Here is a 16,752-nt window from a genome sequence, read left to right on the forward strand (position 1 = left end):
GACCAATCAGAGGCCATGCCCAATTCCTAAAACACTTGGTGTGTGCTAGGAAAGGTATCGGCGGGTGCCACAGCACCTATCAGCACCATATTGGGGACCCCTATTCTAGAGAGGACCCTCAGACTACAATTTGCTGTAAGCCACTCGTGCACTAGTTCATGCCACAGATGGGCTACATATTTTTCTCCATATCAGTACAGAACAGAGTAACACCAGCAAGAATATATGGAAACAGATTCCAGTGTGGTGGAACAGCTAGGATTGCTAGCTTTTTTTGTGGAGGATCATGGAGTCTGTGCATGATCCTAGGTTATGTGTTACTTTGGGTATGACTGCAAAACACTGAAATCACCAGCTAGATCAGGCCAATTAGAGTCTGTGCATCTAATTGGCCTGATCTAGCTGGTGATTTCAGTGTTTTGCAGTCATACCCAAAGTTACACATACCCTAGTCTGCATTGTTGTGAAATGGTAATGGCCCCTATGGTATGTTTCTTATAAAGGCCATTTTAACCCTGCAGTGTACAAGAATTCATGTCATACATAGTAACCTGCCAGACTGAAGTGCTTTCATGCATGTGCGGAACAAGACATGCAGTGATGTGAGAGTGAAATAGAAATACTCTATACATGCCTAAGGCATGGCATACTCTATACATGAGGCACAGCATTCAAAACATACTGATCACCTGCTCATTTATCCCAAACATCTTCCCAAATGTGCTTGTGAAAAGTGTAATTGTGAAAATGAATGGTAGACATCTTTAAAGACTGTTGCTACTTAAATAAAGCAAAAGCAAACCTGTGGCTGTGTGAGATTCTTTCCATTTATTGAATATGTGATTGATCAGACATAATGTAAAATCACATATACCTGTATTTAAAAAATACAATAAATTACTGAAGAATTAGTAAAAGCACATTTTTCTATGATCGGTCCAGAGGTACACGACGAAAGAGGCAGGGACTTAAGAAACATGTATTGGTTGAGAATACACACAGAATACACCACAGAAACATAATAACACTGGGTATTGCACCATGTGGTGTGTTCCATGGATGCAGCCTCCTAAGGGCTTCAGAATTTTCTCTTTCTGAACTTCCACTATAACCCATACTCATTGCTGGCTAGGCCACAGCCACACATTAACATTCACTCACTTTTAATGAAGCGTATGGTGATTGAATAAGATACTTGTGTAATGAGATGGGTATGTATGTAGAAACAAATATAACGGTGCATGTGAAGGCCTTCCCATAGGGAAGCTATCAATCCCAACATGGAGCTCCAACTTTCCTCTGGTCTACAAATGATTTGCAGAGGGCAGATCCCATAACTGCATGCTGTATGCCTACGTAAGAGAAAGGGTTGTTAAAAAATACAATATTAAATTGTTACAACTCCTCTTTTAATTGTAGTCCAACAGGATTGTCCCTATGATGTGAGGCACTGGACTACCCTGCAGCCACTTAGTTGTTTCCTTTGAAGAGGATGGATGCCTAACTAAAAAACAAATCAAAAGAAAAAAACTACAGTTTCTACACATGCATGGAGCACTGGGTAGGTCTAGTACACAGAACAACCTGAAGATCTGTTTCTAACCCTAATAAGAAACAAATCTGTTAAGCAGTCTCTGCTGTGATAACTGGTTTACTGGAATCCATACCCTACAATGTACCCTTTAAAATTATAAAGAGAGCAATTTAATGCTCAAAGCAGCAAGAGGTATCTCAGCAAGACCTTTTACTGTCTTGGGATGCTGATATTCACCCCAGCTCAATCCGGTCCCCAGTTCCAGTGATTCTCAGTGGTTTTCTTTCTTTCAGGACAATTAAAAACGGATACATGGCACTGAAGAATTAAAAGCAATTCAAAATATACTCGTGTACATCTTTCTTGTGAGGTGTCAAAAACCACACGCTACTGCTGGGATGGTAAATCCCTTGGGATAGAAACCTGCTGTCCCAAGACACTAGTGCATTCTAGCTGCAGGGTGACAAGTGCAGTGGAATGTAACTTCTTTGTATCTGACAAATGACTGCATAGCATTTAGGTTCCTAACAAGCTTGTCCCTTAGGCAAGCCAACTGCTACAGCATTTTAATACATAGTGTTAGGTCACAAGGAGGCAGCCAAAGATAGAAGGAAGGACTTCAAACTAGGCTGCATTTCTTGAGAACAATTACCAAAGAACCTAAAAGTACATGAAGGTAGAGCAGAGTGTGACTGAAATCAAGCTCCATTCAAGAAAGATAGCCAGAGCCAGGCATGCATAATTTAACTGTAGTATCTCTAAGCCACAGAGGCTATTAGGTTCTAATGGCCTTCATGCTCTTAAGAATGTAACACAAGCCCAGCAAGCAAGGCATCCTCCAGGGAGGTGCCTATATTAAATAGTCATTGTGATAAGCCCCTTACTCAGCTGAAGCTACTTTATTTGTTGGGTGAGTATAGCTGTTGGTTTAAAAAAGCCATGTCTAGGCATTCAACAGGTTTCTAGATTTCCAGCTTCTATTACCCAAGCCTGCCCTTTGCCTTGAGTTCAACCTGACACTGAAGAAAGTTCATGATCGCTAGATGAACTGTACTGCCTTTCTACTTTCTTTTGTTCCTTGATCTTTTGTGTAATGTCGACTTTCTTCTCAAAGTAGTTTACCAAGGCAGTCTCTGTAAGCATGGAGGCCAAGATCTGTTCAAAGGAGATGGACCAGTCTGTGTCAATGGTGCTGCCATATCGTGCAACTGAACTGCTAGCTTCACAGCCAACGAGCACCGTATCATCTGCAATATCTTCACACTGCAAGGAGCCTGTGCTGACCATGGAGTATGAAGACATGGACATATCGTCTTTGGTTTCATCATCTGAAAGCATCTGTATGGGAGATCCTGGACCCTCACCACCTCCATCTACAAAAATCTGATTTTCTTGTTGGTGTTTCTCAGGCTGAACATCTCCAGAAGCTTTATCTTCTGCATTAGCCTGGGGATAACGTTCCACAGTGGAATTCTGACTTTGTTCAGATGTTGGCGACTCTTCTTCACTTGCTGCATCCTGGGAGCTGTTTGCTTTGCAGTCATCAGCTTTCTTAGAAGGCTGGTGGGAGAACTTTTTCCCTACCTCCCCAATGCGCAAGAGAAGGCTGGCAACGGTGGCAATGGCATGGTACAGCTCTTGTTCCACAGGGTCTTCACTAAACATATTGTAAAGGGTCTTGCACAGCTCTATAAATTGTTCCTTGGGAAGAATAACAAAGAAGTTGGTTTATTAATCATATTTATACTTAATACATGTGAGATAACAACGTTGATATCCTGGCATAAATTTGGCTTGTTCCTCAACATTACCCTTGAACACTCCCTTGGTCAGAGGAAAGGCAATGAAAGTAGCATTTGTGGATGCAAATCAAGATTTGAGCAATCATCTGTAAGCCAAGTCCTTGTTACGCAAAATAGATCAGGGTTGTACTTACCTTTAACTGTTGCTCATCAAGTGGGCTTCTGTGCAGGCATACATGGAATCTGCACATGCACAGGCCAGCTGCTAAGGTTCCAAAGCTCCTAGAGGAGTGAGATGCTTGCCTAGCCTTTTTGTGAGCTTTTCTCACAGGTGTGTTATAAAATATGGGGTGAGAGACTCCCTCCCTCAGTTCTCTAAGTCGCCAGTGCAGAAGGAAGGTAAGGAAAAAGAGCTCACTGTGGGGAAGAAAAGAGGGATGTATGTCTACAAAGAAGACCACTTGATGAACAACAGTTACAGGTAAGCACAGCCCTTTTTTCATCATCATGTCTTCTGTGCAGTCCAGAATGAGAGATTAGTGAGTTAACTTATCCAGGAGGTAGGTGTGAAGCTCTTTAACGGAAGAGACACTTCAGGACGGCCTTGCGAATAGCCGTGTCCCTTCTGGAGTCTGTCAATGACATAATGCTTGATAAATGTGGACAGCATAGACCAGGCGGCTGCCTTACACAATCTGACTAGAGGGATGCCTAATTTGAAGGCTTACGAGCTGGACTGAGCCCTAGTAGAACGTGCTCTTATGTACAACTGGCATGGTTGTTTAGACGGTTTATAACAAGCCTTAATGAGTCACACTATCCAATTCAAAATAGTCTGTGTGGAGACTTTATGGCCCTTTTGGGGCCCTTTAAACAAGACAAAGAGATTAAGGACCTTTTGGAAAAGAGCTGTCCTGTCCAAGCAGACGCATAATGCACGTTTAACATCTAGGGTATGCAAAAATCTCTCTACAGCATCTATAGGTGTACGGAAGAATACTGGTAAGACAATGTCTTGGTTCAAGTGACAAGCGGAGACAACCTTTGGTAGAAAAGGGAGGCTCGGACACAGAATAACCATATCTGTGAACATCTTAATGAAAGGAGGACTGTATCTCAGGGCTTGCAATTCACTCACCCTCCTATCCGAGGTTATGGTCACCAGAAAAAGCTGTTTTAGCTGCCAGTATCTCAAGGGAGCAGGTAGCTAGGTGTCTGAAAGGCTTATGCATGACTGAAGTGAGAGCCAAGGAGAGATTCGACTGGAGAATCGGCCTGAATGCTGGAGGATACACATTAGCTAGACATCTAAGGAAAGACTTGAATTATGGCTGAGCAAAGAGAGACTTCCCACTTATGTTGTCATGGTAGGTTGAAATGTCCACTAGGTGAAATTTAATGGAGGAATTAGCCAAATCTTGGTCCTTTAACTGGACCAAATAGCGTAAAACACAAGGCGATGAGGCAGAGGCAGGGTTCAGATTAGAGATGGGCACGATCCGCATTACGAACGAAAAAACCCTACGATAATGGCAATCGTGCAATTGTGACCCAGCAGAACGTGATTGTCCACGACCAACGATCCAGCGGTTGGGAGAGGCCCGGATCGGGGCGATCGGGCTCAGTTCCAGACACTCAGGTGCCAGGCTGGGTTTCTGCAAACAGTGGAGTGGGACAGAGCTGTTGCTTGCTCCTTGCTAGCCGAGAGAGAGAGAGAGAGAGAGAGAGAGAGAGAGCGCTGCCACAACCCACCTTCCCACATAGCTGGGAATACCAGCGTGCCCCGCTTCGGCATCCACGATCCACGGTTTGGGAACGGGAGATGATCGGTGTGGATCGTTAATTCGGGATTGTCGCTGGTGCCGATCCACGATCAGCTGGATCGTTAATTTTTTAACGATCGCCTCAGTGGCGAACAAGGCTTGCCTCAGCCAGTAAGGGGCTATTACGATTGCTAAGGAACCTTCCCTCATCATCTTGCTGAGTGTTAGCATCATAAGAGGTAGAGGGGGGAATGCATACAGGAGAGTGCCTGACCAAGGAATCTGAAAAGTGTCTCCAAGAGAGGCCTTTCCTTCCCGGCCCTTGAGCAATACCATGCACATTTCCTGTTGAGGTGTGTGGCAAAAGGTCTATGGTCGTATGCCCCCATTTTGCAAAAATAGGGTGGAGGAACTCCCTATGGATAGACCATTCATAGTTCTGACTTTGGGACCAACTCAGGGCATCTACAAGAACATTGTCCTCGCCTGCTATGTGTATGGTAAAAAGTCTGACTTGAAGTTGGATAGCCCATTCCCATATTAATGAGGATTCCTAGGAGTGAGCTAGGGAGGCTGTGTCCCCCATCTGTTTATTTTATTTATTTTATTCAATTTATATTCTGCTCTCCCTACAAGCGGGCTCAGTAATGCATGGCAGTTGTATTGTCCATGCCTATCTGTAAATTTTTGCCTTCTACTAGGCAAACCAGAGCCTTCAGAGCATATATTGTCTTGAGAATGAGGAGGCTAATATGCATAGATGATTCCTGAGTGGACTATTCTCCCTTTATTTGAGTAGTCCCAGAACAAGCCCCCAATCTGATAGAGAGGCATCTGTGTTGATCAAGATTTATATCGGGGAAGATCCACTAAGAGGTTCTGTTTGTCGCTCCACCACATTAGGGACCTGTGGATGAGTCTCAGTATAGAGAACTGCTTGTACAGGTTCTGGCAGTGCGGACGGAACACTCTGGCAAACCAGAATTGAAGGGGACAAAGCATCAGCCTGGCGAATGGAACTATCAGAGTCAGAGAAGCCATAAAACCTAACAGTCTTTGAATTTGTTTTGCACTTTGGTGCCTGTATGAAAGGACCTTGTTCAGAGTGAGGAGAAATTTTGGATCCAGAGGAGTTAGCCTCTGTAGTCTGTAGTCTGTAGTCTGTAGTAGCAAAATAGTAGAGTCCAGTAGCATCTTTAAGACTAACCAACTTTACTGTAGCACAAGCTTTCGAGAACCACAGTTCTCTTAGTCAGATGCATAGCATCTGATGAAATTTTGTTATCCTGTCTGGAGTGCAGAAGTCAAGGGCTTGGGAGAAGTTTAGGATTACCTTCACAAATACCATCTTCTGCAGGGGAACCAGAGATGACTTCTCCAGACTGACCTTGAAGCCCAGTTGGTCGAGGACAGTTAAAACCAGAAATATGTGCTACGACAGAGATTCTCTAGTTTAGTCCACTAGAAGCCAATCACTGAGCCAATTACTGAGGTGGCTCACCACTACTGCCATGACTTTTGTAAAGATATGAGGGGCAGAGAAGAGACCAAAGGGAAGAACTCTTGTATTAGTATTTTTCAGAGCCACATTGGAAGCAAAGGAACTTTCTGAAGTAAACATTTATTGGAACATGAAAGTATGCATCTTTTAAATTGACAGTAATGAACCAAACCTGAACTTTCAACAGGGGTAGAATATCCTTTCAGCGTGTGAAAAGGCTAGGAGAGCGTCTCATGCCTCTAGGAGCTTTGGAACAACTGGCTGGCCTGTGCATGCACAGATCCCACATGGGACTGCACAGAAGATATGATGTTGAGCCATGGTTAAAATAAACCTGGTTTCATATTATGTCTAAAGTGAACCTAAATATTAGAAAGATTAATTTTTAAAAATGCATTCTCAAATTCCCACCTGACTCATTTTAGGGAGATCCTTGATAGTTTCTTTCTTGGAATCTTTTTCCTTGGCCCACATTCGTAGATGATATCTGTAATCTTGTAGACTGGTACCCTTCTCTTCTGCAAAGAAAATCATGCCATTATATTTATTTGGAGCATTTATATACACTGTTTTTCTCCCAATACACTCAGGACTCAATGTGCATTACAATAAATAGAATATTAATATTAATTAAAACATGTATTTAAAACAAGCAATTAAAATATAATTAAAACACAATTAAAACAGTTAAGCCAGAGGACTTCAAGCTGTCCCTTCTTTTAAATAATTCTGTAATAATAATGACAACATTGCTTGATCGCTCTATGGCTACGTGCTTGGCTCAAGACTTCCAAGAAGCTGTTCTATCATTTAAAAGAAAGGCAGTACAGGAAAAGGCCTAGGGCAAGGCAGTTCCCACACAAGTTATTTGCCCTGGGTTAGAGGCTGTTAGGAAGTGTTTTTTTTCTCTGCTCCCCCACCGCACTGTTGCACATTTGTGCACCCCCCAGGATTTCCACAGAATTTCTCTGGTCTTCCCAAACCTGCTTTGCTGTGAAGTTTTGGGAAAGATGACAGCAAAGCCAGGATAGCTGCTGAGTGGGTGGGAAAGTGTGGCTTTTCCTGGTCTTGCCCGCATGGCAGCAACTATCCCTGATGCTACCCTATGGTGGCCATTTCCTCCCTGCAGCCTCTGTTTTTTTTAAAAAAAATCAATTGAATATTATTATTATAATCTGTGTATCAGATTTTCAACTTTTAGTTTTTAGAAAAGTAAGTTTCTAGCCTCCTTTGTTGCAGAGATACAAACGGAAAGACATATCTGCAAGGAAAGAAACTAAAGATTTATTTTTCTGAAAAGTGAAAACTGGGAATTTGGAGAACCCGATGCACAGATTATTGTATCTTTATAATGATATTCAATTACAGATTTTGTGGGACTGAAACTACAGAGAAACCTGACAAGTGGAAGCCTTGCTGCTGCTGCACCATATTGGCAGTGGCAGCAGCAAAAGGGCAACTAAAGAAGACTGTTCTTGAGTGGAGAACACTCAAGAGGATTTTTAGGAGACCCTGGTGTGTAGAGAGCATAATTGCCACATGGGTACATATCAGGAGGGATGGTCATTTATGTATGTAGATACCAGGTTATGAAGGGCTTTAATGGTAAGCACCAGCAGAAACAACAGGCAGCAACTGAAGGGATTTCAGGACTGGTGCAATGTGTTCCAGATGTGAAAAGATGGACAGTAAATGGGATTTTGCATTCTAAACCAGCTAAAGTGTCTAGGCTATCTTCAAAAGCAGCCCCATGTATCGGGCTAAGGCTCTTGTATTAACTAAGGGTATTGACCATGCAAAACTGTAAGATATTTGGATTTCTTTTGGTCAAAGGCCTGCTCTTTTTAGAAATGTCATCCAGCATGGCTAACATGAAACATGCTGCATAAAAATGGCAGCTACAATAAAATATTTTGTGGCTTGGCAGACAGTTACATACCCTCCAACAGGCTAAATATGACGTTCTTACTCTTGAGAGAACTATTGATGCTCACTGTTTTAGTCAAGGCACTTTATTCTCTGCAAAATAAGATTTGAGCCTAGGAATCTGGAAAAGGTGAAAATGGCTGCATGAGTGACAAGTAAGGAAATACTAGGGCAATTTGCCAGCACTAGGAAAGAATGATCACCTTGTTCTTTGGAGTTCTTCTCTCCTGATGCTCTGTCTTCCTGCATAGCTGCTTCTAACAAAAAAGAGAGAAGAAAATAATATACTCTGTATTTAGAGTACTGCATGAAATAGGACAGCACAATGTCTATCCTTATAGGCACACACTAAAGTGCATTTAACATAACTGGAACAAATAATGTATACAGAGATGTACATCATTTGAGCAGCAAGTCTTCTGTAGAGCATACTCGTGGCTTAATTCCACACAGGGGCGATTCTCCAGTTCCTGGTTTGATCTCATTCACAGCAGCATGAAGCCTCTACACAATGTCCTTTCTCCTCCCACTTGCCATTTTCCTCCCGCCGTTTCCTCCAATGGGCTCTTTGCTGGCTTTTAAAAAAATTGATACTTTGCATATTGATATAGTGTTTTAACAATGTTGTGATGTGTTTACTATCAATATTTTTTTAAGAGACAACAAAGAGCCCAGTGTTAGTCTATCTAAGGAGGGAGCAATGGCACCAGATGTGGACAGGTAGCTACAGAAATCTACACCTTCCTGTCCACACTTTCCAACAACCTGCTCTGGCTACTTCTGAAAACAATCCTGGACAAGATGGATCTTGGGTTTAATCCAGCAAGAGAATTCATATCCAAAGAAAAAAGTAACAAGGAAAGATTAAGAAGAAGAAATTCCGTTGCAGGTACATGATCTATAGGGAAGGATTAAAATAAAACAGCACATTGAAGCAATATATGTTTCAGTGCACAACACAAAAAGATAAGGGGAGTAAGAAATGAAAGCAAGTTCTGAATGAAATGTATCATGGCCTACTGGGGGGGAAAAGGAAAGAGCCATATGTTAACTAGAATGTGAGTGAGGTGGTGTTGAAGAGACAATAAAATAAGACCTTTTGTTATTTAGAGTTACATTACATACATTTGGACAAAAGTATACCAAAATGTACATTGGATAACTTGAAATATTTAATATTTTCCAATAAATTCCCATATTTATCAAAACCAGTATATATATATATATTAATAAACTCTGACAAACCATAAAGAGGCAATAAATCTTAAGAATGAAATCCACAGCAAATGTATTTATATGACCAACACCTTGAACAAGGCACGACTTCTCTTCATGTTACAAGAGTACAGAAAAGAATTTTGGATTTTGTCTGGTTTTGATACAATATTTAATGGTTTTCAGGTTTCTTAGATACTAAGTAAAAAGGTAAAGGTAGTCCCCTGTGCAAGCACCAAGTCATTACTGACCCATGGGGGGACGTCACCGACAACATTTTCTTGGCAGACTTTTTACGGGGTGGTTTGCCATTGGCTTCCCCAGTCATCTACACTTTACCCCCAGGAAACTGGGTACTCATTTTACCAACCTCAAAAGGATGGAAGGCTGAGTCAACCTTGAGCTGGCAACTTGAACCCGGCTTCTGCCAGGATCGAACTCAGGTCATGAGCAGAGCTTGGGCTGCAGTACTGCAGCTTACCACTCTGTTACACGGGGCTACAGATACTAAGTAACTATTATCATTAGTGGAATGAACTGCAAGGTTAATTATTAGAACTCATATCTTTTCTACATTAGGGCCTGAACAGATAATTTAAAATCAGCAAACGCAGAATCTGAACAATAATAATTGAATGTATCTAAAATGTATTACAGATTAAAAACATAAAATATTGCATCTAACTGCTCTGTACCTCAGAAATGGTACTAAGCAATTTAATTTTATTTGGGCTTTCACAACATTTAGAAGGTAGATAATTATAGCAAACAAATAGTGGGCCCAGAGATGTATAGGCAACTCAGACTAACCTTGAGAATCACATTGCAGGAAGAGATCCAGTTCTGAGACAAAAGGAGATACTGGAGAAGGAAAGATAATAGAGAGAGAGAGAGAGAAACTGGGTTTGAAACTAGGGAAGAAATTTAAGGCACAACAAGAGAGTAAGCTGAGAACTGAGTGAGGGAGGCAATAAAGGAAACAAGATACAATAAGATCTAAGCAAGAGCCTTGGATAGGATAAGTGGTCTGCTTATATGAACAAGCAGCATTAGGCTACCTCCTAACCATACTACTCATATTGGGCTAAATCGATCTTTTTGCCCTCAGGCCTTGACAAATACTAGCTTTTCTGGGTCACTCTCCGGCTGCAGTGGACCATGAAAACCACTGGGCATGTCTTCAGACCATTTATAGTGCTCATTTCTCTCAATTGCTGCTATTACCTTCTGTAGTGACAATTGCTGCTATTACCTTCTGTAGTGTTATCATCTGTGAAGTAATTTGTGGCCTCCAGAGCAGACTCTGCTTCTTCTGGACTCAGAGCTATACAAAGAGAAGTCGGGAAAAAATAAAGTAAAATCAATCCTTTGTTGTGATTTATTTACGTTATGCCTTGTTTTATCAGATGAACCCAAGGCAGCTTAAACACACACATCTTGGGATTCAGGACCATGTTAGACATTACAGCATCCATATGGAGACCTTAATGTCTAGTTTGGTCCTCAGAGATAACTCTCCCAGGTAGTATACTGAACAATTTCCTCCATGTAATAGGAACACAATAGTTTTACCCATCATATGAGAGTATATTTCAATAACAGCATGTAATTAGATTTGTATAAACATTTGTTGTCATGCTGATTCTAGATAACAAGACATTAGTTGAGTTCGTATATTTTTATTGAACAAAAATCTGCCATAAATAGATACATGTATTAAGTTCATCAACAGGCAGATTGGCAAGGTTAAACCAGGTCACCTTTTTTTGCTCTACTGTTATTTTGTTAGGCACACCCTATTATTCTAAAAAGATGGGGAGTGGCCATCACTTAAAATCAAGACCTGCCATGGAGCAATCAGAGACAGAATTTTCCAAAGCTGCTAACAAAAATATAAAAGCTTCTCGAAGAGCATTCTAAAATGATGCAGGGAGGAGAGGGAAGAGCACCCTACATGTCACTAAAGATAATAAGATAATCAGAGAGGAAATTTAAAGATCGGATTAATGATTTCACCAATTAATCATCCCAATGAAATCTGTTAAAAATTGTAGCTCTAATAAATGTGTTTTAAAGCTGTCTCACAATATAGTTAAACAGCTAGGAATGATTAGCTGGAATTACATTTACACTGAAAGTGCCCCCAGTGTGATTCACAGGCTGCCATTCTGAGAACTGCTACTGAAGGGTGCTTAAGTAAATAATGCGTCAGTGGGCATGGGATTTTAGAATCTTTACAACTGCCTAGCATATCTGAAATAACATTTAAAACGACCCTAACGCCAAGTGTGTAGACCAATTGACGTTTCAAAGAAAGAAGTCACATACCTGGGGGTAAATGTAGTTTGTAAAGAAGTTTTAATTTCTCAGTCAGATCGCCATGATACGTTCCACCTGTCCAAAATGAAAAGAACAACATTATGGAACATGCTAATGGCAAATGCTTTCTAGCCTTTATGAGTTGTCTACAATCCAGAGACAATGACCATTCCTGTTATGATTCAGCAACCCAACATAGAATAATCACGGGAAACGAAAAAGGCTAAAGAGCCCATATAACAAAGTGAATTCTTTAAAGTGCAAGTGCTATAAAATGTGCAATGCTGATGCAACAATTTGATACAGTAATTAATACAACAATTAATCCAGCGATTTAGAACAGAAATATTTCATAATCAGTTAAAAATGGACTCATGACTATCAAAGATCTTTATTTCACCCAGAGTTAATGACTCTGCTGTTGGCAAAAAGTAATTCGTGTATAATTTGTACAATTGCTTATGAACTGATTATGAAATATTTCTGTACTAAATCACTGGATTAATTGTTGTATTAATTACTGTATCAAATTGTTGCATCAGCATTGCACATTTTATAGCACTTGCACTTTAAAGAATTCACTTTGTTATATGGGCTCTTTAGCCTTTTTCGTTTCCCGTGATTATTCTATGTTGGGTTGCTTTATGAGTTGTCTGGCATACAGAAGTTTAGCAGGTGAGACTTGGATGATTTCATCTCCATGTTAGGAATCCATGCTAGTTTGCTTTTATTCCCCCCCCCCGATAACAGACATATGAAGAAGGTTAATATTGCAATTTTACTGATGGGAACTGAGGCTGAAAGACAGCAGCCTGTCCAAGGCCACACTGTGTCCATTTGGAAGCTGAATTTGAACCCAGAGTTCCCAGGTCCAAGTTAAACCTTCTGTTCACAAGACTACAGTGGATCAAACTTCCATTAACCAGATTTAGGTCCTACACAAGCAATGATATGCCTTAAGGAGCTTTGGCCATTAATTCTTTGTAGAAGACCACACCATGAGAATTTCCAATCCTCGATTTTTGCCTTACTCAACAATGAGGAGCTAATGAGATTGCATTTCCTATTCTTCTCAAGCTCTTTGTTAGGATGCCTTTCCAAATGCTGCTTCTGCACTGTGTCATCACTGACCAGTGCACAGGGAAGGACAAAAACTTCTACTTTTAACTTTTAACAGAATCTTTTAAAAAGTTACATACTCATCCCCGTTGCAAACTCCTTGAAGTTAATGAGCGCATCTCTGTTCTCATCCAGGAGGCGGAACATTCTTTCTGCTAGCACTGGTGTGTGAAGGCCACAAGACCAAGGCGTAAGGGAAGCAAATAACTCTCGGAACTGCTCTACGTTGATGCGGTACTGCTCTAAGTACGGCAGGCTCTGATCTCGGTGGGAAGCAGCCATGCGATTTCCCCAGTAACAGCTCATAAGGTGTTTGGCCTGTGAAGAGAAGAGGTGACTAGGTCAGACATTAACAACATATTCCATCATTTAATTTTCATCCTATCTAGAGCTCCTAGGAGGGGGAAAAACCCACCAGCAACTTTGAGCAGAAGGCTACTGTGGGTTTTATGGAATTTGTTTATTTTTACACTTTTCAAGTTTGGGCACAACTTTACAACATGAAGAAGAGCCTAGACAAAATGGTGGAGTGAAATCAATCATTACAAAGAAGACCATCACCAACCTGGGGTGCAGACAGAAATACCTCAGTGCAGAACTTGTGAGTAAATGGCATTTTACTCACAGCTCTGAAGCCCTTGAACTCTCCAAAGAAGATGGCATCACAACAGGATCACTGAATGCCTCTGGCATGTAGACAGCTGAAATAACTAATACCAATGCTGTAGCCAATACTCACTATTCTAAGTGTACTGATTAAACAGAGTTGCACTTACCTGTAACTTCTGTTCATCTAGGTCTTCATGCAGGAACACACTGGGGACTGCCAGCCATCTGAAGCAGGATTCTAAAGCTTTCAGGCTAAACGGAGGGGGGAGGAACTCCCCCGTGGACCGCTCCAAGACAGCTTTTCCTGCCCAAATGGTCATGCGGTGAGGAGGCCACCCCCCTTCTCCCTCATGTCTCCTGTGCTGCCCCAAGCCTCAGGTAATACAACCATCAGAGAGCTCACAGTGGGTTAGGAGGGAGGAAATGTGTTCCTGCACGAAGACCTAGATGAACAGAAGTTACAGGTAAGTGCAATTCTGTTTTCATCTACGGTCTTCAGTGCAGTCCCCCATTGGGAGACTACCAAGCTACTTACCGAGGAGGCGGAGTGATGCTCTCAGGCGAAAAGCAATTGAAGGACTAATTGCCCTACCACAGTCTCCCTTCTAGCGTTGACATCCACTGCAGTGTTTGACAAACGTCTCTTCTGAGGACCAAGTTGCTGCCCTGCAGATATCCCCCAGCGGCACACCACGCAGAAAAGCAGCTGATGTTGCTTGACTCCTGGTCGAATATGCCCTTAAACTAAACGGACATGGGACTTTTGCTGTTTTATAACTGAGTTTAATTGCTAAAACTATCCATCTAGAGATGGTCTGAGCCGATGCAGCTTTGCCTTTATTGTGACCCGTTTGGCAAATAAAAAAAGCTTGACTCTTGCGAAATGCTTTCGTCCTGTCTACATAAAATAAAACTGCTCTCTTAACATCTAAAGTATGGAGTGTCTGTTCCTTTGAGGAAGTAGGGTTAGGGAAAAACACTGGCAGCGATAAACATTGTGACACATGAAACTTGGAAACCACCTTTGGCAAGAATTCCAGGCTGGTACGCATCACCACTTTATCTGGGAAGATCTGCAAGAAAGGTGGATCTATCCTTAATGCCTGTAACTCACTGGCGCTGACTCTCCTGGATGAAGTAATTGCCAACAAAAGAGCCACTTTAGCCGACAGTAATGCTAAGCTGCATGTTGCTAGTGATTCAAAGGGTCTGGATAATAAGACTAGACCACTGAGGCATTATCTGGATCCATGGGGGAAATAAATTATACAAACCTTTGAGAAATAACTTGGAGAGAGAATGGGGAAAAACTGTCTTATTATCTACACTGGCATGAAATGCAGATATAGCTGCCAAATGAACTTTGATAGAAGAGGAGGCAAGGCCAGCCTTATGCAGTGACATTAAATAATCAAAAATGATAGTCAGAGGACACGTCTTAGGGGATATTCCCTGCGGTTCAGCCCATAACACAAATCTGTTCCATTTCAATGCATATGAACTCCTAGTAGAAGGCTTTCAAGCATTCAAAATAATATTTGCCACCTCCTCTGAAAACTGAGAGTTTAATGCCTTATGAGCCATGTCGTCAGATGCAATCTGTTCAGATCATGGTGCCATGTCTTGCCAAAGTACAGTAAGTACAGTACTGCTGGAAGATGTACATAATGGGTGTCAGGCTATGGCAGATAGACCCCTGTACCATTACAGCAAGAATCCAGGTTCTTGGTTAAAAGGTTTTATTCAGGAATCAGATCATTTCCACAGATATGTCCATAGGATTACTCAGAAGCAGGGTAAGCAACTAAGCAGTAACAGCAGGTTGACAGGAATACTCAAGACGTGTGAAAATCATTCTATTATAGAGCACAATTACTCCTTTCCGCCTCCCAATAGTAAAACATAACTTTTGGCGCAAACCTGTCGCAAGAACTGCTCACATATTTTACCTATCAAGTCTAGACACTAAGAAGGCATGAGATTAAAGCTGAAACACAGTAATTCATGGGAACGAGCAGTGTACAAGGTCAGAAGCACTGAGAGCTTCAAAGCGTTAGATAAGACACCTGCAGGTTCAGAGAGCCTGTGAAAGCAAGTTATGGTATTAGCAATATGACATCGGGGTACAGCAACAGCAATGGAAAATATCAGGTCAGCACTAGACAATGGCATGGATGTATGGGTACAAACAGGACAGTTCTCTGAATCAAGGAAATTGGGGGAAGGCAAAAAAGAAACCTCCCTCCCAATGTATCTGGAATGCATCCTCTCTCGAATTCCTGCCAAGTCCCCCTCCCGAACAAAACTGTGGCACCTTCACGTTCTCTTGTGTGGCAAAGAGGTCTGTCTCTGGGTACCCCCACTTTTGGAATATCTGATGAGTGTATTCGTCCCGTAGCACCCACTCGTGATAAGAACTTCCTAACCAGCTTAGGCAGTTTGCTTTTATGTTTTGGGAACCTGCAATATGGAGTGCAGAAAGTGTAATATTTCGGGAAATAGCCCAGTACCATAATTTGATGGCTTCCAAGCAGAGCTTTGACAATGCTGTCCCTCCTTGTTTGTTTATATAAAAAACCATCGTTATATTGCCTGACAGCACCTGGACCCTTTTCCCCATCAACGTAACTGCAAGTGAGTTAAGAGAGTAGTAAACCACTCTTAACTCTAAAAAATTAATATGATGCCCCTTCTCACTTTCCTACCGCATTCCATTAACCAATGTATCCTCACAGTAGCCCCCACAACCCTCCAGGGAGACCTCAGTTGTGATTGTGATGTCATGAGATACTAAACTAAATTGTATCCCTTTATTCAGATTAGTAAGGTCCTTCCACCAATTTAGAGAACATAGAACCTTCCTCAGAATCGAGAACTTAATGTGAGGAGACTGGGACTGTGGATCAAATGTTCTGAGAAAGAACAATTGTAATGGTCTCATCTTTAGATGTGCTAAGGGCACTACTGCCGTAGTGGAGGCCATAAACCCCAAGAGGACCTGAATCAGGTGAGCTGACTGGTATC

The 16,752-nt window shown here is 41.7% G+C and overlaps 1 protein-coding gene across 2 annotated transcripts in view; it reads right to left on the minus strand.

The window, feature by feature from the left end:
• Positions 1–820: 820 nt before the first annotated feature.
• TBC1D9B (TBC1 domain family member 9B) overlaps positions 821–16,752 on the minus strand; it is a 57,729-nt gene continuing 41,797 nt past the window's right edge. Inside the window, exons 16-22 of one of the 2 annotated variants that reach the window (XM_054975812.1) lie at positions 13,200–13,437; positions 12,010–12,075; positions 10,934–11,005; positions 10,492–10,542; positions 8,670–8,723; positions 6,952–7,058; positions 821–3,235 (exon numbers count right to left, since the gene is read on the minus strand). In XM_054975812.1, the coding sequence (XP_054831787.1) occupies positions 2,543–3,235; positions 6,952–7,058; positions 8,670–8,723; positions 10,492–10,542; positions 10,934–11,005; positions 12,010–12,075; positions 13,200–13,437 (1,281 nt within the window). In that variant the 3' untranslated portion in view covers positions 821–2,542. The remainder of the gene's footprint in view (positions 3,236–6,951; positions 7,059–8,669; positions 8,724–10,491; positions 10,543–10,933; positions 11,006–12,009; positions 12,076–13,199; positions 13,438–16,752) is intronic. The other variant, XM_054975813.1, reaches the window with a different exon arrangement.

This window comes from Eublepharis macularius, chromosome 4, assembly GCF_028583425.1.
Source record: "Eublepharis macularius isolate TG4126 chromosome 4, MPM_Emac_v1.0, whole genome shotgun sequence".
NCBI lineage: Eukaryota > Metazoa > Chordata > Lepidosauria > Squamata > Eublepharidae > Eublepharis > Eublepharis macularius.